Source organism: Thamnophis sirtalis, unplaced genomic scaffold, assembly GCF_051295495.1.
Source record: "Thamnophis sirtalis isolate CommonGarterSnake01/CBP01778 unplaced genomic scaffold, rThaSir2_p1.2 scaffold_7, whole genome shotgun sequence".
Taxonomy (NCBI): domain Eukaryota; kingdom Metazoa; phylum Chordata; class Lepidosauria; order Squamata; family Natricidae; genus Thamnophis; species Thamnophis sirtalis.
The window spans coordinates 80,079,452-80,104,867 of NW_028261387.1; the positions used below are offsets into that span (position 1 = coordinate 80,079,452).

Here is a 25,416-nt window from a genome sequence, read left to right on the forward strand (position 1 = left end):
TAAGACACCAAGCTTATCGATCAGAAGGGTCGGCAGTTTGTCGGTTTGAATCCCTAGTGCCGCCTAATGGAGTGAGCTCCTGTTACTTGTCCCAGCTTCTGCCAAACTAACAGTTCAAAAGCAAGTAGAAAAAATAAGAACCACCTTTGGTGGAAAGGTAACAGTATTTCATGCTCCTTCGGCATTTAGTCATGCTGGCCAGGAAGCATGTTGACTCAACTGTGTTTTCTGGGCCTTTGTTGTTATAGACTTAGATAATGTACAATGAACTTTACTCTTCCAGGTTTTGTTTGGAATTGAAACAAAATGGATATTAGTAAAGGTAGTCAGGACATATTTGCAGCCTATAGAATTGTTGAATGATTTTGTGCCACCAGGTAGATGTTAACTTAACGACTACAGGATACACTTTCTCAAGGATAATCTGCTTTTGATTTAGTTAGTTGAAAGGAACTTCAGAGTTCTTCTAGCCCAACTTCCTATTCAAGGCAGAAAAACCTTATACCATCCCAGTCAAATGGTTGCCCAGTCTATTGTGCACTTATCACTGCTGTAGTTGAGTCCATCCATCTTCCTGGTGATTGTTCTCTTGACTTTCCTTTCTCCTTTCCAAATATTATAGATTTCTCAAGAAATTCAGGTCCTAATGTGTTAAAAATGTGATGATCGGAGTCTGCTCATTTTTGCCTCAAAAAAGAACTCTGGATTGATTTATTCTGAGTTTCTTTTTCCATGGCATTCTCAGGAGTCTTCTCAAAAACCAAAAATAAAAAAAATGTCAGTACTCTTTCCATTCTGTTTCTTCAAAATCCCAGGGACAACTGTCAGACTATATAATGAAAATTTCAGACTAAAATTCATTCATAAGAAGAGTACCACACTTCTTTCTGAGAAATGTTTGCATAATCTGGGAAGTCTGTCTGTCTATATCCATCCATCCATCCATCCATCCATCCACCCATTATCTATCTATCTATCTATCTATCTATCTATCTATCTATCTATCTATCTATCTATCTATCTATCATCTATCTATCATCTATCTATCTATCTATCTATCTATCTATCTATCTATCTATCTATCTATCTATCTACCTACCTACCTACCTACCTACCTACCTACCTACCTACCTACCTACCTACCTACATCTCACTGCTTAATTCTGTATTTTTCTCATGTGACAAATTAGGACAAATCACTTTTAGAAAGAAAGTTATTTTATTGTTTTACACTTTTAAGCATTGTCATATTTCTGTAGAGGTTGTAAAATGTAATATGTGCACTTTGGAACTGTGTTTAAGAAACACATTTAGAGCAGCAGGAGGGTGATAACAGTGTCGTACATAATGAATTTCAGGCATATTTGACTAAAGTAGATAAGTATCACAACATCTTATTATGGATTGGTGTAACTATAGTGTTAATTAGGAAGATTGTTGGATGTTGGTAGTGATGTGTGGATAGATGAATTTGAACTGCATCTTGTTGCAGTGACAACTTTTCATTTTATCAAGATAACCCCAAGTAATGCCTAAAACTGCCTCCTCTATCCTGGTTTCTTTTTAAGGACTTGTACCTCATCTCTAGACTCTCAGCCATTCCAATGTATCTGAAGGACATTGAAGATTTTAAAGCAATGGTTAGGTATATAAAATACTGTACATTATTACTCTTATGCATTACATTACTCTTATTAGTTAAAGAGACTCATTCATGTTCCTTGGAGTCCCTGGGATAAAAATAACCCTAAATGTTGGAAGAAATGCCCATCTGCGTTCAGTTCCAAATGGGGAAAAAGACATTGGAAACAATGGTGGCTGTTTGGAAAGATGGTTTTAATGGTGGACAGGATCACATGCCTTGAAGATGTCAGATGAAATAAAAAAGGGAAGAGATGCCGAGAGTGCCTGGGTTTTATGCCCTCTCTGGACTTTGGAATTTGAGTTTGTATTCTGATTGCTTGTCAGACTCCCATGGGGCCATGCAGGGGTAACTTTTTAGATTGTCTGTGTCCCAGGCTTGGTTGAGGCTTGCTGAGTGATGATGTAATGAAGAGGCTTTGGGCAATTCCTCCTATGGCTTTGCCTGAAGGAGGTAGATCTTTGTTACTGTATGAGGAATAGACGGACCTATGCCTTAATGGCCCATTGACAAAGGTGTGTGTGTGAATTTCTGCCTCCCTTTTAGGGGAAATATTCTGCCCTTTTAATATTTCCTAAAATATTAAGAGAATATTAAGAGGGTTAGGACAGAGGTCAAGGTGGGGGGAAGAGAAGAGAAAGAAGGAGTGGAAAGGGGAGAGAGGAGAAGGAGAGAGGAAGGGAAGTAGAGAAGAGAAGGATGACAGAGGGAAGAAAGGAGGTAGGGAGTGGGAGGAGAGAGGGAAAAGAAAGTGATGGACATGGTACAAATATGGTGCATGGAGAGCAGAAGAGCCAAAAATCATTCTTGGGGGTTAATGGGAAGACGAATTGATGTTAATAACTAACAATATAAAATAATGTTGGTTATGTAACAGTATACATGTGGTTATTTGTTATGAAAATGAAAAAAAAGACTTTAAATAATATTTCCTAAAATATCTCATTTTCCTAGGAAAGGGGTGGATGCTAATGTCCTATGTTTGTCCAAGAACCTTCCCAAAATTCCATAGTTCTGCAGAGTGCAGATTGAAAATCCTTGGTTTAGGACAGTGTTTTTCAAACTTGAAAACTCTAAGATGTGTGAAGTTCAATTCCCAGAATTCCCCAGCCAACGTGTCCACATATCTTAAAGTTTCCAAGTTTGAAACACACTGGTTTAGTACAATGGCTTACTTCTCTTTGTCCTCTTAAATTGATGCATTTTGGGAAGGTTATAAGAAAGGATGTTAAGCAAAGCTACTGATACATTCTTTCCCTCTGGAGGGGCTAATCTATTGAACCGAGATGTGGGAGACATAGGGTTAGTAAGGCCCTCAGCTATGGAATTCATTGGATGTCCTTGAACTGGACAATTCCAACCGAATCAATCTAATAAGGCTGTTATTCTAGTTAGAAGTTGAGTGTGATATGAACATTGGTTTGAGCTGAATGAAAAGCTGTTATATAAATCTAATGAGCAGATTAATTCATGAACGATCTTACTCAGCTCTCAAAGACTGACTTTCTATATAATAAATATATAGAAAGTGGCAAAGAAGGAGAAAGAAAAGAAGAAAGAGAAAGAAAGTGACCTGAGCGAGCCAGAAGTAATTTTTTTTTTAAAAAAGGCCTACATTTAAAAGAGATCCACTTGAATTCCATCATAAGTATTTAACCTTTTAACCCCATTTAAGTTTATTTTTGACTGTCAGGTCAAAAGATGTTATCCTGTCTGGACTTTATTGTGTAATAAAGTTTAAATTTTCCAGCACATGAATGTGAAACAATTGGTTATCGTAATAACTCCCAATATCTGTAAATTTTGGCCACGCTGTAATTTTCTAGATGGGTACAATAAATCTCCCACATAAATTAAGTTATGAAAAAGGAAGCTGAGTTAATAGCCCACAAAAGAGACCATTCAGAACTTTGCTATTTCTAATGCTTGCTACAATTTTTGTGAAAGGTCGAAACCTTGCAAAGTTATTCTTACAATTATTCTGAACCTTGAAGAAAGAAAGCATTAAGAACAGATGTGTAATTTTTCTCTAAAGGCCACTTACAGTTTATAAATAGAGAGAAGCCACACTCCAGAAAGTAATTTAATTTTATTGAATTTTTATTTATATTCCACCTTCATTGTTTTGATAAATAATTCAAGTCTGTTGAACCTACCTAACACTCCTTCCTTCTCCTATTTCTCCCACAAGAACAACCCCTTGTAGTGGCCGGGGCTGAGAGAGAGAGAGAGGGAGAGAGAGAGAGAGAATCAATGGGAAAGCTAGCAGGAGATTACAAAGGGAGACCACATGACTTCCTCACTTAATGACCCACAATAATTTGCTTAACAATGGAAACTGGAAATGCAGGAACTGCCATAACAGTGATGTAGTCATATGATGTTGCTTAGTGATAGAAGTTCCAGTCCCAGTTGATACCATTAACCAATGCCTCCTGTATGGTTAAGCAAATTACTGTATTTTTTGAACTATAAGATGCACTGGAGTATAAGACGCACCAAGATTTTGAAGAGGTAATTTTTTTAAAAAAGTTTTTTACACTTGCAGTCCTCCCAAACCCTCTGCATGCCTCCTTTTTTGTGAAAAACAGGGCATGCAGAGAGTTTGAGAGGCCTGCAAAGTGCTCCTGGGGGCTGGGGGGGGGGAAACGAACAAAAACCGGCCCGTTTTTCACAAAAAATGAGCCCATATTTTTGCAAAAAACAGGACATGCAGAGGGTTTGGGAGGCTTGTAGAGTGCTCCTGGGGGCGGGGGGGGCAAAAACAGCCCATTTGTCCTCATTTTTGCCCTCCCTAGCCCCCAGGAGCACTTTGCAGGCTTCCCAAACCCTCTGCACATCCATTTTTGCGAAGGGGGTGGGGTTTCAGGAGGCAAAAAATGCTACATCAGTGTATAAGACGCACCCAGATCTTCACGCTCTTTTTTTGGGGGGGGAAAGGTATGTCTTATACTCAGAAAAATACAGTATGTCACAATGAACAAACTGAGTTCACAAAGTGCTTTCTTGGTTTTATGGAAGCATTTGTCATAGCTCAGAATGCAGAAATGTTTAAAGGCTGAGATGAGAAACTTAATTCTAATGTAGATCACAATTAAGAGCCATGCCAAGGTGTATTGTCAGAATCTACTAATTGTCTTTCTCCCTTACATTTTCAGAGTTTTAAAGTGCCATTAGGTGAGCTTTCCTAGTTATTGGCAGCTTGTTTAAGCAGATGTTGAGCTGAAGTTGTAAGTGCCTGTCTGGGGCTGGTGGAAATGACCCAATCTCATTTCCTTCTGGCATTCCTTCAGATATTTGATCCTCCTTGTTTAGAACAAACTGCTACCGCTTAGCTTCTTGGCTGTGAAAACCCTGCCTTAATAGTTGCCATATGCTTGGGATCAATAGAGAAAAGTGAAGCCCTTGCTATTCCTTGGCTTTAATGAAAGCAGCAAATTAATCATTTTGAAGAATCAGCACTTGGGGATACATTAAGCCTCCTTTGTCCTTATGCATGTTTTTTTCTGCAGTCCTTATACACAACAACAGCAACAACAACAACATGAAATTCTGACAATGCATTTAATTGAACTCTCTAAATAGTGATATTGTTCTCATTTTTCACCTGAACACAGGTTATGTTTTGTAGCAGAATGAATGTGACTTTTGGAGATGCTCCAGTAATCTAGCTTGCTTGCTTGCTTGCTTGCTTCCTTCTTTCCTCTTCCCTCTTCCCTCCCTCCCCCTCCCTCCTCCTTCTCCTCCTCTTCCTCCTGTTCTTCTGTGTGGATTGGGTACCATACTTATTGAAACAATGGTAGAAGAACTGCCCAGGATGCATGTAGCACACTGCGAAATTTAGTCCTAAACAACAACTGCTGTTGCTGCTGCTGCTTCTCCTCCTCCTCCTCCTCCTCCTGCTCTTCCTCCTCCTCCTTCTCTCCTCCTCCTCCTCCTCCTCCTCCTCCTCCTCCTCCTCCACCACCACCACCACCACCACCACCACCACCACCACCACCAATCAATGGTGAAAGGGATAGTGGGAAGCAGTTTATAGCTTGACTCAGTGGGTGGATCCAGCCAGTTGTGATTTGTGAAAGACATAGCACAAAGTTCGACAAGGTGTGGCCTTTCTTATGTTGCTGAGCCTCAACTCCCAGCTTCCCATGCCATTATCCATTGTACCTGAAATTGTCAGGATCTGAAAATCAACTTCATAATGTCACCTCCTAGGTTAATTGAAAGCAATGGGAAGAATGGTTAATTCCAACATCTGCCTAGGTGATGAGACAGAGAACATTTTTTTCTAGTGCTACCTGGAGATGCTATAGCTGTCTTGCATGCAAAAGATGGATGTTGTATTTTTGAGGCTTGATGTTTTCCCCAAAGGAAAATGAAGTAGTAGACTAAATTTGAAGTTCCTCTCCTGCCAATGCGTGTTTAGAATAAATCTAAAACATGTTGATGCTCTGGGATGAGAGCTTCTGCTTGATGCTCTGACAACAGTTTTATCACCTGAATGGCTTGTCAAAGACAGTAGCTTAAAAAAAAAGGAAAAGAGGGGAAAAAAACCACGAGAGCATCTATTGATCTGTGTTCGTCAAACAGCTTCATTTACCCACATTGCATTGAGCAGAAAGACACAAACAGATGCTCTGAATAATTGCTGTGAGTGGATATGATAGTATTCACAGAAACAATAATGTAATTAATTAACAATAATTTAATTGTTAAAAATTTAATGTTTTTTTTTTTACCAAATAATTTTTGTTGAACAGTTTTCCCCCAGTTTTGTTACATAATTGTCATCTTTGCAACATTTCCGCATCGGTATACATCCGGTATACTTCAATTTTTCCCTTTATATCTATACATGTATACATATACTTCTTTTATACATATTAATTTACTGGTGTACTAATTTATATACAATACATCTTACATTTTATATCATGTCTATTTATATGGCTTTGTAACTGTTTTCTAACTCCTTAATCTTTATTCCCTTGATGCTTTCTTAATCTTTACATTTACCCTCTAACCATTCATACCAGGGGTGAAATCCAGCAGGTTCTGACAGGTTCTGGAGAACTGGTAGCAGAAATTTTGAGTAGTTTGGAGAACCGGCAAATACCACTTCTGGCTGGCCCCAGAGTGGAGTGGGAATGGAGATTTTTCAATATCCTTCCCCTGGAGTGCAGTGGGAATGGAGTTTTTGCAGTATCCTTCCCCTGGAGTGGGGTGGGATTGGAAATTTTGCAGTATCCTTCTGCCACACCCACCAAGCCACGGCCACAGAACTGGTAGTAAAAAAATGAATTTCACCACTGATTCATATCATATAATCTATACCAAGTAATATTCAGATTCCCCTTTGTCTTTTATTTCTTATGTAAGTCTATCCATCTCCATGCATTCTAACACTTTTCTTATCACATTTTCCACATTTTATTTTTATAGTTTTGTGTATAGATCATTCTAGTAGCAGTTATGACGTTTAATATTAAATACTGATTTATTTCTCATAATTCCCTGTAATTATCCCTAATAAAAATAGTTCTAGTTTTAACTCTATTGGTTGTTTAATTATCTCCTCAAGCCATTTTTTATTTTTATACAATATATTTTTGCTGCTGTGCGTGTCCACCACATATGATAATATGTTCCTTGGGCCTGACTATATTTCCAGCAGTCTGGTGATCTGTTTGAAAACATTTCTGCTAATCTCGAACAACAATTTAATTGTTAAATATTTAATGTTTAATGTAGCATGTTCACAAAATTCAAAAACTTTCTGGCATTACGTTGACTGTAGTAAGTTGAATCAAAAGATGGTTTGAGTGCATGTGTCTTGGTTAAAAGAGGGAAGCACTGAAGACTGAACTTTAATCTTGTAGCCAAAAAAATTCTGTTTCAGAGATTTCATCCACCCACCTGTAATTTTTAAGAAATTGAAGGTCTTACAAAAAGTGTTACCCTTGTAAATATGAGGTACTAAATATGAGGTACTTACTGGGGCACAGCCTTCTAAAAGCACGGCAGGACAAGTTGTTGCCAAGGAAATGAATTTTAACCAAGAACAAGCCTGAATGTATGTTACAGTTGTAATGTAGAACATAAAAATTGTACGTTAATAACTGTTGCGGTGTTTTGAAGTATGAAATAGCATACTATCTGTAGCTACAAAGCCTGCATTTTTAGCTTATAAATGTTGTGTTATTTATGTCCATTTCAGTTAGCTCAGAACCTCGGTGTTACCAGATTTTGTTCTCCTAGTTTCTTAGGCTCCCAAACCAAGAAAGACATGTAGTGATTCTTTCAAATTGAATTTTTTATTGGTCCACACCTATAGACAGACTCTTGCCAGGCTAAACACTCTATTATTTGCATCTGCCATATACTCCAACTATTAGGGAGGAACTGTCTTCATCTTCTTTCTCTCACACAGGGTATCTCAACTGAGTTATCCTTATTTGTCTGGAATGCACCTTTCTATCTCCTAGGAATCCAGCTTGTTGCATTCTATCACATCATATGGAATCAGAAGCTCCTGACTTCTGCAAAGTAAACAGAGTAAAGTTTGGTCCTTTAAAAGAAAATCCATTAACCATAATAGGTCAGTACATTTATTAAGACTGAACAGAGCAAAGAAGAGCAGAGCTCTTCATCAGACAAGATAAAGTAAAGACTGGGAAGAATCCAAAAACTCAGTTAAGTGTTTCAATTATAAACTCTCAATTGAGATTTTGCAGATTATACAGTAAATGTAGACTAAATCAGAGGTAATGCTTGTCATTATTTGATTATAAATGATTTATGTGGTCAATGAATAAAAGTAAAACTTATCCTGAGAGACAGTTCACATTTATCTTCTAACATTCCAACCGGGGTGAAATTCAGCAGGTTCTAACAGGCTCTGGAGAACAGGTAGCGGAATTTTTGAGTAGTTCAGAGAACCAGCAAATACCACCTCTGGCTGGCCCCAGAGTGGGGTGGGAATGGAGATTTTGCAGTATCCTTCCCCTGCCATCCCCACCAAGCCACACCCATAGAACCGGTAGTAAAAAAATTGAATTTCACCACTGATTCCAACATATTAAATTAGTGGACCAGAGGAATGCCGTCAATATAATTTACTTGGACTTCAGTAAGGCATTTGATAAGGTGGATTATAACCTACTACTAGATAAAGTAGAAGAACGTGGGTTAGACAGCATCACCACCAGATGGATTTGTAACTGGCTGACCAACCGCACTCAACATGTAGTCCTCAACGGAACTGCATCTTCATGGAGGGAAGTATGCAGTGCAGTACCCCAAGGCTCTGTTTTAGGCCCAGTACTCTTCAACATCTTCATCAATGATTTATATAAGGGAATAAATGGGGAACTCATCAAATTTGCAGATGACACCAAGCTGGCAGGAATGTCCAACACTCCAAAAGATAGGCTAAAGATACAGAAGGTTCTTGACAAACTTGAACATCAGGCACTATCTAATAAAATGAAATTCAATGGTGAAAAGAGTAACGTTCTTCATTTAGGCAACAAAAACGAAATGCACAGGCACAGTATAAGTGGTACCTTGCTCAGCAATAGTAATTGTGAAAGGGATCTTGGAGTCCTAGTGCACAACCATTTAAATATGAGCCAGCAGTGTGCAGCAACTGCCAAAAAAGCCAACACAGTTCTAGGCTGTATAAACAAAGGGATAGAATCAAGATCACGTGAAGTGTTAATACCACTTTATAATGCCTTAGCAAGGCCACATTTGGAATACTGCATTCAGTTTTGGTCACCACGATGTAGAAAAGTTGTGGAGACTCTAGAAAGAGTGCAGAGAAGAGCAACAAAGATGATTAGGGGACTGGAGACTAAAACATATGAAGAACGGTTGCAGGAACTGGGTATGTCTAGTTTAAGAGAAAGAAGGACTAGAGGAGACATGATAGCAGTGTTCCAATATCTCAGGGGTTGCCACAAAGAAGAGGGAGTAAAACTATTTTCCAAGGCACCTGAGGGTAGAACAAGAAGCAATGGGTGGAAACTAATCAAGGAGAGAAGCAACTTATAACTGAGGAAAAATTTCCTGCCAGTTAGAACAATTAATCAGTGGAACAGCTTGCCTCCAGAAGTTGTGAATGCCCCAACACTGGAAGTCTTTAAGAAGATGTTGACTAGCCATTTGTCTGAAGCGGTATAGGGTTTCCTGCCTAGGCAGGGGGTTGGACTAGAAGACCTCCAAGGTCCCTTCCAACTCTGCTATTGTATTGTATTGTATATCAAAGCATTGCAACCAGGATATATAAATATTTACAATTATCAAAATCTTCAGATGCTTTTGATTACATCATTCTTATTCAAGATCCTTCCAATCTACATTTCATATTCCTGCTAAACAACGTTTAATCATTTTTATGGCCACCACAGTTGATGACTTGGTGAACAACATGAGGCTAAAATGTATTTCTTGTAAAAAAATTAACCTAAGCAAAAAAAAAAAGGGAGGGGGGAGAGAGCAAGATAGTAATATATTTGAAGTCAAACATTCCAAGACCATTCACAATCCTACATTCTTTCTAAGACCTTTGCAGATTCTGACACTTTTGTTAAGATAACACAAGGTGCAATGTACTGCAGCTTCTATTTCATTTGAATATTTGCATGATATCATTATATGAAGACAATGGTCTAATGCTGGAAAACATGAAAGGATAGAGAAGAACATAACCAGCAGCAAGGTGGGTGGAATCAGTTATGAAAGTATTGTGGAAGAGCTGAAGGATTAGATTAGGGACAGATCAACACGGACAAAATCTGTGTGGTTACTATTGGTCAACAACAACTCGATGGCACATCGTCATCATCACCACCACCACCACCACCACTACCACCACCACCACCATAATCATGAATTGAGGTGGGGCTTCCATTCCCTCTTCCAGCAGTTGATCAATGTCTATTCTGACACTCCCTTGGCAATATACCTTGTTTTCCCAAAAATAAGACAGGGTCTTATTTTTTTCCTTCTCCATGTTTAATTTAGTCATTCAGAAATAGGGCTTCCATACATAGTATGATTATGAATTAATGAGTGAATGTAAGAGGAAAAAAGGAATGCAGGACATCTAAACATTTTCATAATTGTACAGTGATTTTGAATTATTTACTGGTCTATAACAATATAATCTCTTAACCCAAAATTAAGATGTTGTTTGTGATGTTTAATTACTGAGATGGGTCTCAAAATAATTGAACTTCAAGTCTCTTGGAATCACTGGGACAAATTACATAGACCTAATTTTAAATTCTGGATGAAGGATTTAAACATATCTAGATGGATAGTGGGTATAGATATTTATGAGTATATATTTTTCATTAAACCATTGTCATACAAGTCATGGGGAAGTATGTTTGTGTATGTTTTTCATAGATTTATCAGAGATGTTGGCTAGTCTTCAAGAAAGCATCCAGCAAAGGGCCCAGAAGAATGGAGAAATTTTCAGATGAGCGTGCTGCATACTTCCGATGTTATCACAAGGTAAGAAGAGTTAAAGAGTTGGATGAGATGCTTCTTCCGCAGTTTCATGCCGTGATGAAAATCTTATGCAGATAATTCAAATTGGTCTTTTGTGCCAAATCATCTGAAGACATACTCTGACATTTAAAGAGAATTAAAGTTGGGATTGTTCTGATTTTATTAGCGCTTAATCTTGAGGTATGGTAGTGGGGACAAAGGAAATCAAGATGGTAGATTAACCACATGATCTGAATCATCACCTTGGCATTTGCATTCCTTGCCCGAGCTTAATCATATTATCTATATCAGTGATAGCTAACTTTTTTGTTGTTGCGTGCTGGCACCCATAATGCAATGTGTACATGACCCCCATGCACCCCCTGTGCATGTGTGAGTGACCCCCCCATGACCCCAACCCCTGTGCACCCCCTCCCCCTGCACTCCCCTCCCCCTGTGCATGTGTACACGACCCTCCCATGCCCCGTCTTGGGCCTAACAGGCCTCCCTGCAACCTCCTGGGACTAAAAACAGGTCGCAGGGGGCATGACGCACCCACCTGCACCCCCCACACACCAGTACATGCATGTATGATCCCCTCTCCTCCCGTGCATGCACGTGCATCTCCTGCATGCAACCCACCCTCTCTGGATGTGTATCAGTGGGAGGTGTGTGTACATGTGCAGTGGAACTGAGCTGAGGCAACGGCTCGCATGCCTGCAGAGAGGGCTCTGTGTGCCATAGGTTTGCCATCACAGCCTCATACCTACACAAAAACCAGAGTCACTTGGTTGAATTGGATGTTATAGAAATTAGATAAGTAAAGGGGAAAAAAATATTGTGTCATGCACATTTAATAGTCTTCAGCCCTTCTAGTTAAATGTTAATATAATCAATATACTAAAGACTGCGCCCCCCCCGCCAAAAAAAACCAGATTGAAATCTCTTGGAGTTCAATGCAATATTCAATGGTTTGCCAAATGATAGATGTTACAATATTAACACTTTTGCTTGCAGTTTCTTTATTATTAAGGGAATTTATAACAAAATATTTATCAGTCTTGATTCAGATTTTGGGATATTTGAATGGTAGTATGAATTTATTTGGGGAAATAGATGATAACATGCCTAGTACATTTGATCCAGCTTTTTGTATTCATTATGTATTTTTGGTTCATTTGTGTTGACAATAGTTGCAGTAAAAAAATTGAATACACAAATGTATAATTGGTTAAGATGAAATAAACATCCTTCAATATAACCATATCCTGGGCTCCAATTGATGCTCCAACCCATATTTTTGGGAACACAGCTACACAGTATATTGCAAATAATTTCATTGGGTGTTAAAGTGTGTTTGGCACATTTTATTGTACCTCTTATACACACAGAATGCCCTCCAAATGTGTTCTTCCATTGTTACATTTTCCAGCCAAGGTATTTCTTGTAGTCCAAGTATGAGCAGAAGCATTAAGGAATTCTACTACAGCTATTAGTTGAATTTTGAGATTTTGGTAGCTACAGTCAAGTATGGATGAGACTTTGGCTTCAGATTGTTTTTGTCTAGCCCAGGGGTGTCCAAACTTGGGAACTTTAAGACTTGTGGATTTCAACTCCCAGAATTCCCCAGCCAGCATGGGAGTTGAAGTTGAAGTCCACAAGTTTTAAAGTTCCCAGGTTTGGACAACCCTGGGCTACCCTATTATATGATTTTGAAACAGCGTTAGAATATTTTTTTTAAATAAGAATACAAGATCTACTCTGAGATCATGTAAACTTTCAGAAGTGTATTAAGTCCAATACTTTCTGGAATAAAATTGCTAGATATAGCCTGGTTAAATGAACCTTCCTGATCCCATATATCCGTCTTCCCTTAAGCAAGGATTGTCCTCTCCAGGAGCCAGAGAAACATTTTAGGTACTCTTCTTAAGGTATAGATGTTCAAATTGCCCCTTCCTGCTTTTTCACTTTTCATTTTCATTATGTTTGTGATATTATCTTGCCTATTTGTGTTATGTGTTTTAATTTAACGTTATGGATTTCAGAATGTGTACAACACCCAGTTAAACTGGAGTGGCTTATAAGCATTGCAAATAAATAAAAATGTCTCCCTCCCTCCCTCCGTGTATGTGTGTGTGTGTGTGTGTGTGAGAGAGAGAGAGAGAGAGAGAGAGAGAGAGAGGGTGGGGAGTGTTGTGAGAGGGATTATATGTGTCCCTATTATGTGAGGATCACGTACTCTGTCTGGAAAATATATGTGTAATTCCATGCTGCGCTATGATAACTATACTAGACCTTTACTTATTTTTTAAGCTTTGGCAGTGCAGCTTAATACATTAGAAAAATGGGATTTAGGTGTGGCGTTTAGGAGCCTTGGAGCAAAAAAGATAAGCTTCTGGTAGCTGATCTATTTTTATTTGACTTGAGAAACATTTAAGAAATAAAAGTCATGTGCAAACTGCTTTTGAATCTTTTCAAATCCCTTTAAATTTCCCCATCTAACTACATTTGCCTGATGCATAATGTGTACAGTATTATTAAAGCTTTTCAATTATGTACCGTGCGTGGAATCTTAAGAAATAAAAACTTATGGATTTTCAAAACCATGTCCAAAAATCGTGTGTGTGTGTGTGCAATCAGAGAAAAGGCCAAGGACTTATCAGTTCTTCTCAATGTGACCAACTTCTGTGCTGCTGCATACAGATACTGATCCAGTGGTCTGCTCTTTGTCAATTTGCATCACATAATTAAATGTTCCAGTTGATATGGAAGAACTTATTATGTGAAATGCCTATTCTGGTTAGTCCAATTCCTTGTTCCTCTGTACTATGAAAAATATTGAATATGCTGGTTCTTTTCTTTGCTGTGTTATACACTTGCACTTGTTTTGCTGAGGAGCAAAATGAAGATGTATTTTAAATCTGATTTCTTCATTTGTGTGTCTATAGAAGTGACAGCAAACAGGAAAGCAGTCCCACCTTTGCAAATAGCCCTAGGAAGAGCCAAGGTGGCACAGTGGTTAAATGCAGCACTGCAGGCTACTGCTAGATCAGCAGTTCAGCGGTTCAAATCTCACCGGCTCAGGGTTGACTCAGCCTTCCATCCTTCCGAGGTGGGTAAAATGAGGACCCAGATTGTTGGGGGCAATATGCTGACTCTCTGTAAACTGCTTAGAGAGGCCTGAAAGGCCTATGAAGCGGTATATAAGTCTACTGCTATTGCTATTGCTATTGCTCTCAGGCTTGCCCCACATAATCCTCTCCTATCTCCTTCTCTCCCCCAGGCTTGCCCCACAGAGGCCTCTCCTATCTTGTCCCCTTCTTTCCTTCAGGCTGGCACCATTGTCTAAACTCCCAGCCCACAGGCCGGATGAGGCACATGTTGGCCACGCCCACGCCCAAGTGGTAGTTGGAACAGAATTCTTTTCAGGTGGGGAGGGGGAATACAATGTCTAACTCCGACACTATGGAACAATCTCCCCGTGGAGATTCGTACCCTCACCACCGTCCAGGCCTTCCGCACAGCCCTCAAGAACTGGCTAGCCCGTCAGGTCTGGGGCTAAGCCTATTTTCGCCCCTCCCGAATGTTGAGTGAATGTTGAGTTTTATTGTTTAATTTATTTTTGTTCACATTTCTTTTTGCACTGTCCTACACTCCCTTTCCTTTGTGATTGTAAGCCGCCCTGAGTCCCCTCAGGGAAAAGGGCGGCCTATAAATGCTCAATAAATGAAATGAAAAAATGAAATAACTCATTAGCATCAGAGCATATGTGTCTGTGTCTCTGTGTCTCTGTGTCTCTGTGTCTCTGTGTCTCTGTGTCTCTGTGTCTCTGTGTGTGTATGTATGTATGTATGTATGTATGTATGTATGTATACTGTATAAGAAATACTAATGATCTGATGGTCATTTTAAAAAATTCTTTCTTAGCGAGCACCTAGAAGCCAAGAGGTATATACGTGCCAAATTTCAAGTTTGTAGGCTTTACGGTTCTGGAGATTTTGTGATGAGTGAGTGGATTTGCTGTTCTATCTATCATCTGTCTGTCTGTCTGTCTGTCTGTCTGTCTGTCTGTCTGTCTGTCTGTCTGTCTATCTATCTATCTATCTATCTATCTATCTATCTATCTATCTATCTATCTATCTATCTATCTATCTATCTATCTATCTATCTATCTATCTATCAATCATCTATCTATGAATAAATAAAGTTTTAGTCTTAACTTTATTAATGTACATTTTTTTCTGGTGATCTGGCTTTCTGTTGCTTAATACCTGTTGTTATTATTAAGTCTGTTTCTATATTTTGAATGTTATACTGGGAATTTTAAAAAAACCAAGAAGAAACTGAGGAGAACCACTTTTGTATGATGACAAGATATTCCTGGGTATATCAGATATATTACTAGCAACTGAGCTTGAATTGGAAGTGACTTCATTTCCCCCCCCTGTTGACTTGCAGTTTAGACTAGTTTTGAAAGATTTTGTTAAGTCGGAATAAATACACATTTTCAATTACCATCAAGAACTCAACAGTTTGAAATCTACTGCAGGGTGATGATGGGTAGTGAAAATTGAGGTTGCCATTACTGACAAGACCTAATTATATAATGCTTCTTATGGTCAGATTTAGAATGATAAAGCTTACTGAAGTTATTGAACTTGCTGTTGTGTTCCAATAAGCGTCATAGATTGAAGTTTGTTTTAATTTCACGGAGTCCAGATCTGATAATTTTGTTCTTATCACTTTAATGATTTATTGCAGTTGTTCAGCTGGCTTATGCTTAGTTCCTTTGGTGATGTCTTAGGCTAACTTATAACTAATGCTCTTATTTATAGATATGAGGTCTTGGATGAACTTTTCCATCATCAGGAAGGACCTGTGAATGGAATGTTTCTTCCTTGTAAGGGACAGAATTCAGCATCCCACTCAAATTCAGACAAATGTGTCTGAATCCTCCAATGTGCATTGGAAAGGAGCTTTCAATTCAAATCTGACCAATTTAATTTTAAGTAACAAAAGTTAGCAGCAGTAGAAGGAGAATTATTAGAAGATTATAACAGTTACCCTGTTGTAGAGAACTCGTATTTTTAACACAGGATTGAATTTTGGAGTCCTTGGTGCCCTCTGAGCTTGGTTGTGTTGTTGCAGTCATTTCATGATGTCACCTAGTTTATAATGGAAAGTCCACAAGGAAATAACCAAGCTCAGAAAGCACTAAGGACTCCACAGATACCACATCTAGGGATTTCAAATTTAGGGTAGATATGGACACCATCACCATCAAAGTTCTGTTTGCACTTTACAGCCCACTAAGATCAGTAGCAAAATGGCTAGGTTTTGGGGGGGATGAGGTGTGTGTTCCCTCTTAAAAATGTGAGGGGCATTTCACTAACTCAACTATTAAAATATTTAAACTATTTGGAAAGCCCCCAAGAAAAATAAGCTCATGTTCCACCTTGTGATCTCTATACCCGTGATTGTGAATCTATGGCACGCGTGCCAGAGTTGGCACATGGAGCCCTCTCTGTGGGCACATGCACCATCGCCAAATGCTCTTTTGGTTTCCAGTGCACACATGCGTTCTGGCCAGCTGGTCTTCGCACACATCTGGGTGCTGGAAACCCAAAGACCAGGTGGTGGTGCACGCCTGCGCACTGGCCAGATGGACTTCGAGTTTCTGGTGCTTCAGTGCACGCGAAGACCAGGTGGCTGGCACTCGCATGCACACTAGCCAGCTGGTCTTTGAGTTTCTGGTATTCATGCATGCATGTGCATTCCTATTTGGACACTTGGGCACTGCTCTATAGTACTCTCATGACATCAGGCATCTAAATGACAACGTTGGGGCTGCACATGTTTTGTTTAGCATAAAAATGTGGCTAGAGAGACATTCTAACAATGTTAAAACTTGCAGTCATTCACTGAAATTAAATGTAAGGATGTTCAGGTATCTCTTTAGGGGTGATCATTATTTATTAGTCTTTGTTGCCTTCTATTATCATTCGGAACTTAATTGAAATTCAAAATGAACCACAATGTAAAAAGACTCTTGTTCTCGCACCTCACCTGTCAGTTGAGTTCTGTGTTGGAAGGCGTGTTCTAATATGACAGGGTTCTGTGTTTTTCAGGATCGCAATAGTTTGAACGTGGCTTCTCCGAAAACATTCAATGTGACTTCAGACTCCATTCCAGATACCCTTGTCCCCCTGGGAATTTTGCATGAAATTCTGCCTAACCAGTGTATTGTCTTGGTTCGCAGATGTTTGAATCAAGCTGTTGGGTTCAGAAGATTAATCTTTCTTGATATCTGTAGTATGAAATCAGAATCTTGTTCAATCTAGATAACAGTCACTGGTGATGAACAATCTTCATTGTCTGCTTTATGAACTGGTAAAGTGCAGATGTGGGAGGAGAAAGTTATCCAAAGCAAGCCCATTTTGCTCTTCAGATGGATGAACTCTGAAGCACCAGATGTGAAGTGAGGCTTGCAAAATGTTTGTTGAAACCCATCGTTCTTCATTTTAAATTTTGGAAGAGCAATTGCTCTTTCTGTATCTGACCTTTAAGGATGAGTTGATAGTGGGAATAGATTGGAAAACATCTTTTGTATTACATCGTTCTCTCCTAAACCTCATAAAGCCATCATTGGCAGTCAATAGCTCATATCTCCTCTATATCTCGTTACCTTCACAAAGAAATTGAATAGACAGAATTCAGATTTCAGCAGGCTGGGGAAAAATGGGGGGAAAGTCTTTGTTACCAAAGACAAAGTATTATAGATAATTGAGAGAGATAGAAAGTTAGTTTTCATCCATCTAGAAATGGATGTGTGTCTGTCTGTGCAATGTGTATATATAGAGAGTGGTGATAGATGTAGCAATGCCAAGTGACAGTAAGATTAGGAAGGAGAATGAGTAACGAGAGAAGTACCAGGGCATGGAGGAGGAACTAGAGAGGATGTGGAAAATAAAGTCCAGTGTGGTCCCAATGGTATAGACTGAGATCAAAAATAATAGAAAAACTGTTGGAAGGGACCTTGGAGATCATCTAATCCAACCTCCTGCTCAACCCCCTATATTATTTCATACAAATGGCTGTCTAATTTCTTCTTAAAAGCCTCCAGCAATAAAGAACCCATAACACCTGAAGGCATGCCGTTCCACTGGTTAATTCTCGAGAAATTTCTCCTTTGTTCTAGGTTGATTCTCTCCTTGATTAGTTTGCATCCATTGGTTCTTGTCTTCCTTCTGGTGCTTTGGAAAATAGGTTAACCCTCTCTTTTTTATGGCAGCTCCTCAAATTCTATCCTAGTCCTTTTCATTAGACAAGACATACCCAATTCCTGCAATCATTCTTCATGTTTTAGCCTCCAGCCCCCTAATAATAATCTCCCCCCCCATGTGTGTGTGTGTGGTGTATGTGTGTGCACACTATGCATATACATATACTGTATTTTTCAGACAGGGGTAGGTTCCTGCCATTTCTAACCTCTTCAATAGATGAGGTTCCACAAATCTACAGTGCCGTTTAGAACCGGTTCTAGCTCCCCCCCACTGCCCGTCCGGACATCATCAAGATGAAGACCGAGAGGAGGAATTCTGGGAGTTGAAGTCCACAAGTCTTAAAGCTGTCAAGTTTGAACACCCTGGGTTTTTTTTTCCTAAAGGGTTAGGGGTGCAAGGGTCTTGTAACTTGGCAGCTTTAAGACTTGCGTGCTTCAAATGCCAGAGTTTCTGAGCCAACATTTTGTTTGCTAAGCAAGAGCATTGTTAATTGAGTTTAACCACATTTTTACAAGTTAGCCACACCCACCCAGTCACATGGCCGGCAAGCCACTCCCACCCGGTCACATGGCCAGCAAGCCACTCCCATCCAGTTGCATGGCTGGAAAGCCACTCCCACAAAGCAGGCCACACCTACAGAAGATGTTTTTTTAAAATTTTGAAACCCACCACTGTTTTCGGAGTATATGACACACTTCCCCTCCCTAAAAGAGGCTGAAAATTTGGATGTGTCTTATATTCCGAATGTAGCTTTTTCGAAGCTTTTTTTCAGCCATAAGGAGGCGCTAACGAGCGAAGCGATCTTCCGTGCTTTGCCTGCTTTTCTCATTGCTGCTCCCTCCTTCAGCCCCTCAATATGGCTGAAAAAAAAAGCTTCTAAAGCACAGCTGATCATCGGAGGGAGCAGCAATGAGAAAAGCAGGCGAGGCACAGAAGATCACTTCACTTGTTAGCACCTCATTAGGGCTAAAAAAAAGAACTTTGAATATTTTTACTGTAGCATACTCACCCCATTGGATAATAGTACTTCTAAGTGAGACTTGGAAGAGTAGAGACGAAACAAAATGGAGTCTGTGCTTCAAAAACAATTTCTCAAGGAATGGAAAATCTACTTCTCTCCAATGCAGCACATTCTTTTGCAAATTGTGGCTATCTTCTTTGAATTTTCTCATTTAAGCATGCCCTTCAACTTTTCTGTGGAGCAGATAATTTGCTAGTATTATTGCTCCAAGTTTCCAGAATAGAAATAGCATCAATCATGCTGGCTGATGATCTCAGATAGAGTTTAGATAGGAAAGTGTACTCCTTTTTGGTCCAAATAGACTTCTCGCTTGCCCTCAATAATGATTGTTTGTAATGATTGTAAGTGATTGTTAATCAGTGTGGCCTCACTTGGAATACATAGTCCAGGGGATAAAAAGCATGTGCACGCTCAAAACCAGCAAACTAATGTGCTGAAGCTGACCAGGCTAAGGATGTTAGCCAGATGAATACCTGGTAGGCAGAATTTTTTTCTCCTATTTTTCTCCCCAAAAACTAAGGTGCATCCTACACTCCGGTGCGTCTTATACTCTGAAAAATACATAGAGACTCACACGCACAAACATACACACATACACACATACACACATACACTGACTGTTTTTATTTCTGGAATCTATTGGAGCTATTTTCTCAGCCTTCTACCACAAAACCATTTTTGAATTTCATCCTTACAAGTAAAACAAAGGTCTCTGACAGTCTGAATCTTTTCTTCAGAAAGAGAAGTAACCCTTTATTGATTGCCTGCTCTGACATTCTCATCCTAACTCTATATTTAAAGTTTAACCGCCACCCCCTCTCTCCTCAGTTCCTATAAATATCTCCTTTCTGGTATTCCAGATTTGGGAAACTTTTATGATAAGAGTTTTGTTAAACTTTGTAGGCATAGGTATTAGGCACTGTTGCAAGAAATGTCTATCTGGGTTCAGCTCTAAGTGGGAAAAAGAGACTGGAAACATGGAGGCTGCTTGGAAAGATGGCTTAATGGTGGATGGGACCACATGCTGTACAGAAAAGGTGATCACATGCTTCAAGATATTGGGTGAAAAAGAGAAAAGAGGGGAAAAAGGGGGCTTGCTGAGAGTTCCTGGGTTTTTTAATACTCTTTATTCAGCCCCACCTCTTTGTTTCCTGTTTCTGTGTAAGAAATGTATTCTGATTGGTTGTCAGACTCTGAGGGGTGTGTGTTTGTGTGTGTGTGTGTGTGTGTGTGTGTGTATGTCTTAGCTAACTTTGTAGGTTGTGTGTCTTTTGAGTCCCAAGCTTCGTTGAGTTCCCAGATGCCCTATGGTGAGTTTCTGTTGCAGATGGGTCTGCCTGAAGGAGGTAGATTTTTGTTACGTAGAATAGATGGGCTCAGGCCTTTAATGGCCCCTTGACAAAGGTGGGGGCTATTAAGAGTAAGTCTGTTTCCTACCAAAAAACATGTTTCTCCATTTCTTATCCAGGGAAATATAATATTCTGCTTTTTCAATATTTCCCAGGATATTTGATTTTTCTAGGAGGGGGTGGGTGCTAACTTCCTATAGCACTTTATAGGCACTTATAGGCATATTCAAGAAAATGTTGGTTCATGTACTATAGCTTATCCATGAAACTGAATTATGCCTATTGAAATATGCAATTAGATTGGATCTTCTTTGGAAGAGACACTAGACAGCTTTATTTCAGTAAATAGCATAGCTAAATAATTTTGAGAGCCCAGAGTACTCTCCTACCAATTTGTTCCCCACCCACTCATATCCTGCAAATGTTGGAGTACTTTCCTTTTTGGCATTTCATTTCTAAATGAGCTGCGATTGACAATAATATCTTTCTTGGCATTTTCAACATATACCAGCTTCTCTCAGAAAGTAAAGATTTTTTTTTTTTTGTATAAGCCCAAACTTCCTGCTTTGCTTTTCAGGCTCATAGTCTCTTCTTGCCAAGATTACATGACTGGAAAGATGAAAGCAGAGAGAAAGGTTACTATTAAGCCAGGGAAAATTTGCAAGGGTGATCATCCTTCACACTGTTGCTTATGGGTTTTCCTAGAAAGAAATTTAAATGCAGGCTGGGGTTTTAGGTAGAAGGAGGCAGTAGTTCTTACCTACTTGGCTTCTGCTTGTTCTGTGGTATGTAGAAATTAAACACCCACACACCCTCCTAGAGAATGAAATATTTTGGGGAATATTGAAAAGATAGGATAGACTATTTTCCCTAAAGAAAAAATGGGGAAAAAATCTTAAGGGAGACAGAAACCAGCATTAGTCTCCCTGCCCCAAGCAGAAACTGAGGAGGCCAGCTTTTAGAAATGCAGGTTTGGTAATCCATTCAGAAAGATTGGGTCAGACAGAAACTCTAGATAAGCAACATAATTAGGCAAGACAAGATTAGCTCAGACAAACACCCAGCATTTGCATTTCCCTGTTTGCCTATAGAGCCAGCCATGACCCTTACATGACCCCATAGAAATCAAACAGGTATAAAAACCCACCCTAACTCTCAACTCCGTTTTGTCAGCTGTCCCAGAACTACACACTGTGTGTGTGTTGGTTCTGTTCACTAATAAACAAACTCTTTCTTTCCAATCAGCCACAATTTTATTCCCAGCTTGGAAATGGATCTGGATTTTTCTTCTGAAAGGTAGAAGAGATAACTTTAATCTTTAATAACTAGAGGTATTTACAAATATTTAAGTCAGGTAGAGAGCCTTAATATTCTGTTCGCCTGAAGCCAATTTGAATAGTTGCAAGTTTATCCAGTACACTGAACCTGAATTTGAACAGTTTCTAAATTTGCACAATTGTGTTGAGTTGCAGACTAACCAAAAGGATTGAACAGTACAGTAGGGAAAGAAAAACCCTTTCTAAGTGAACTTTACAGTATTCATGTTGAAATGCTGGAATGCTGGAAGGAGATTTAAGAGGTGATAGTATGATGTTGAGGAATGGATGGGGAGCCAATGCTATAAATGTGATCAAGGGGGGAAAAATGATAAAGGAAGATATAAATCCCAAGGGTGTGATTTTGCCTCCTTTGTTATATGGAAGTGGGAATTGAATGCAGTTGGAATGGAACACTTAAGATGTGTGTACAATGAAAGAAGAAATGACGGTGTCAAGCATGCAATTGCTTGAATGACTTTGGATCGAATATAAAAATGAAAAAAAGGAAGGAATAGATAGGGTTTGGACATAAAGCAAGAATCAATGAAGAATGAATCACAAAATAAATATGTCAAGAAAGAATGAATGGGTTCAGAAGAATGCTTGGAGTTGAGGGGATCTTCAGAAAGATATATGAAACATTTAAAGAACAAGGCAGACAAAGAAACTTGGCAAGAATAGAAAGGAACAGAGAAGAATAGCGAATGGCATGTTGGATAACTTGACTTAGCAGTTTTCTCTTTCTTATTTCATGCCTTTAATTTCTTTAGCTTATTACTTCTTATTCCTTTTCTACATTCTGTACAGTACAGGTAGTTACCACCATTCATTTAGTGAACGTTCAATGTTACAACTAAAAAAAGCGACTTACGACTGTTTCTCACGTAGCGTTCCCATGATCACGTGTTTAAAATTCAGATACTTGGACTCATACTTATGACCGTTGCTATATCCCAGGGTCACATGACCCTCTTTTGCAACCTTCTGACCTGCAAAATCAATGGGGAAGCCAGATTCACTTAACAACCGTGTTCCTACCTTATCAACTGTGAGGATTCGCTTAACAGCTGTTGCAAGGAACATCGTAAAATGGGGCAAAGTCACTTAACAAATGTCTCACTTAACAACAGAAATTTTGGGCACAGTTGTGGTCGTAGGTCAAGGACTCCACCTGTATAGCTCACTTCCAGAGAGAAATGATATGTCTGCATATAGGTGCAGATGCATTTACAAGTGGATAAAAGTTGGGAGCCTTGTTATTAGGAGTTTACTAATTGCTTGTACCTGTATATAACAGACATGTAGGTATGGTGGTTTTCATGTGCTGACTTTGGACCCTTTCACTCCAAGAGGCTACTGTATATCACAGGGATCCCCAAACCCTGGGCAATAGCCCACTACTTACATGAGTGGTGGGCTGGCATCAGTGGTGGGATTCAATTTTTTTTGCTACCAGTTCTGTGGCTGTGGTTTCTGGGCGTGGTTTGTGGGCATGGCAGGGGAAGGTTACTACAAAATGCCCATTCCTTCCACACCGCACTAACCTGCTTTCCAGCTCCATTCTCCTGTGCAGGGCAACAAAAGAAGATCAGCTGGGAGGCAGCAGGGGCGGGGCCAGCCTATTTGCCAGTTCTCCAAACTACTCAAAATTTCCGCTACCATTTCTCCAGAACTGGTCAGAACTGGCTGAATACCACCTCTGGCTGGCATGCACTCAGCTTGACTTGTGCGAATGGAAGCCCGATGCTTCTGTGGGCCAATTCCCATCTCTGCCATCACCCCGGTTGGGCTACCAAGCCATAAACGTTGGGACCACTGGAATAACACACTGCTGATCTTTCAACACTCAATAAAGCATATTCCAGTCCATTATGCTTACCTTTTGCTCCTCATTTGTCCTTTTAAGTTAATACAGGTAGCCTTCGACTTACAACAGTTTGTATAGGGACCATTCGAAGGTATAACGGCATTGAAAAAAGTTACTTATGACCGTGTTTCACACTTACAACTGTGGTCACATGATCAAAATTCAGACACTTGACATCTGATTCATATTTATGACGGTTGCACTGTCCTGGGCTTGTGTGACCTTCTTTTGTGACCTTCTGAGAAGCAAAGTCAGTGGGGACGCCAGATTTACTTAACAGCCCTGTTAGTAATTTAATAACTGCAGTGATTCGCTTAACAAATGTGGCAAGAAAGGTCATAAAATGGGACAAAATTCAGTTAACAACTGTCTTGCTTAGCAACAGAAATGTGGGACTCAATTGTGGCTGTAAGTCAAGGATTACTTGTATATTATGCTGTATTTCCATTTCTCCCTTCCTGCATGAGTAGCTACAGTCCAGACCCTATCAAGGCACAGGTAAGCTTACCTGACCATGGAAATGGCCTGTGGATGTAGAAAACAAAAAGAAAAGTGCTTTAGGTTCTTTACCTCAAATCATGGTGTCAATGTGTCAGATTCAGGAGTGGGTTGCTGCCGGTATTACTGCTGGTTCAGCACACAAAAATATTTGCATGCACATACTTGCTTTCTTCACGCGCATGCACATTTGTACCTGAAAAGGCCTGCGCATTGGCAAAACGTTAAAAAAGGGGGAAAATTACATTTTGGCAATGAAAATTGTTCTGTGCATGCGTAGAACCAAAAAAACAAGATGGCGCCACCGAAGGAGAACCAGCGACCCAGGCCGCCAAGTTACTACCTATTCTTCCGAATCGGTCCAAACCGGTAGGAATCAACTTCTGGTCAGGTTGCACCTGTTACCTAGAATATTCATTGTGAAACAACCTTAATGAGATTCACGAGTGGCTGTTTTACTTTTGTTTTAATTTTTAATTCCAGGTTACAGAACTTAATCATGTGAAGAATATATTGCGGTTGCCAAAAGGCACAAGGAAACATGCTGTAGGGATATATTTTAACGATGACACATCCAGGACTTTTGCTTGTGAATCAGGTAGGTGTAATGACATAGACTAATGTCTGTGTGTGTGTGTGTGTGTGTGTGTGTGTGTGTGTGTGTCTGCCCAATTGTGGTAGCTGTAAAATATTGCAAATGGTCCATACTATTCTCTGTGTGTGTGTGAGTGCACAATTGTGGTAGCCATAAAATATTACAAATGGTCCACACCATTCTGTGTGTGTGTGTGTGTGTGTGTGCACAATTGTGGTAGCCGTAAAATATTACAAATGGTCCATACTATTCTGTGTGTGTGTGTGTGTGTGTGTGTATGTGTGTGTATGTGTGCACAATTGTGGTAGCCGTAAAATATTACAAATGGTCCATACTATTCTCTC

At 39.5% G+C, this 25,416-nt stretch overlaps 1 protein-coding gene across 2 annotated transcripts in view; it reads left to right on the forward strand.

The window, feature by feature from the left end:
• The window catches only part of DOK5 (docking protein 5), a 66,256-nt gene that overhangs the window by 19,673 nt on the left and 21,167 nt on the right, over window positions 1-25,416 (forward strand). Inside the window, exons 2-3 of one of the 2 annotated variants that reach the window (XM_087720484.1) lie at window positions 11,057-11,164; window positions 24,961-25,075. In XM_087720484.1, the coding sequence (XP_087576610.1) occupies window positions 11,057-11,164; window positions 24,961-25,075 (223 nt within the window). The remainder of the gene's footprint in view (window positions 1-11,056; window positions 11,165-24,960; window positions 25,076-25,416) is intronic. The other variant, XM_087720485.1, reaches the window with a different exon arrangement.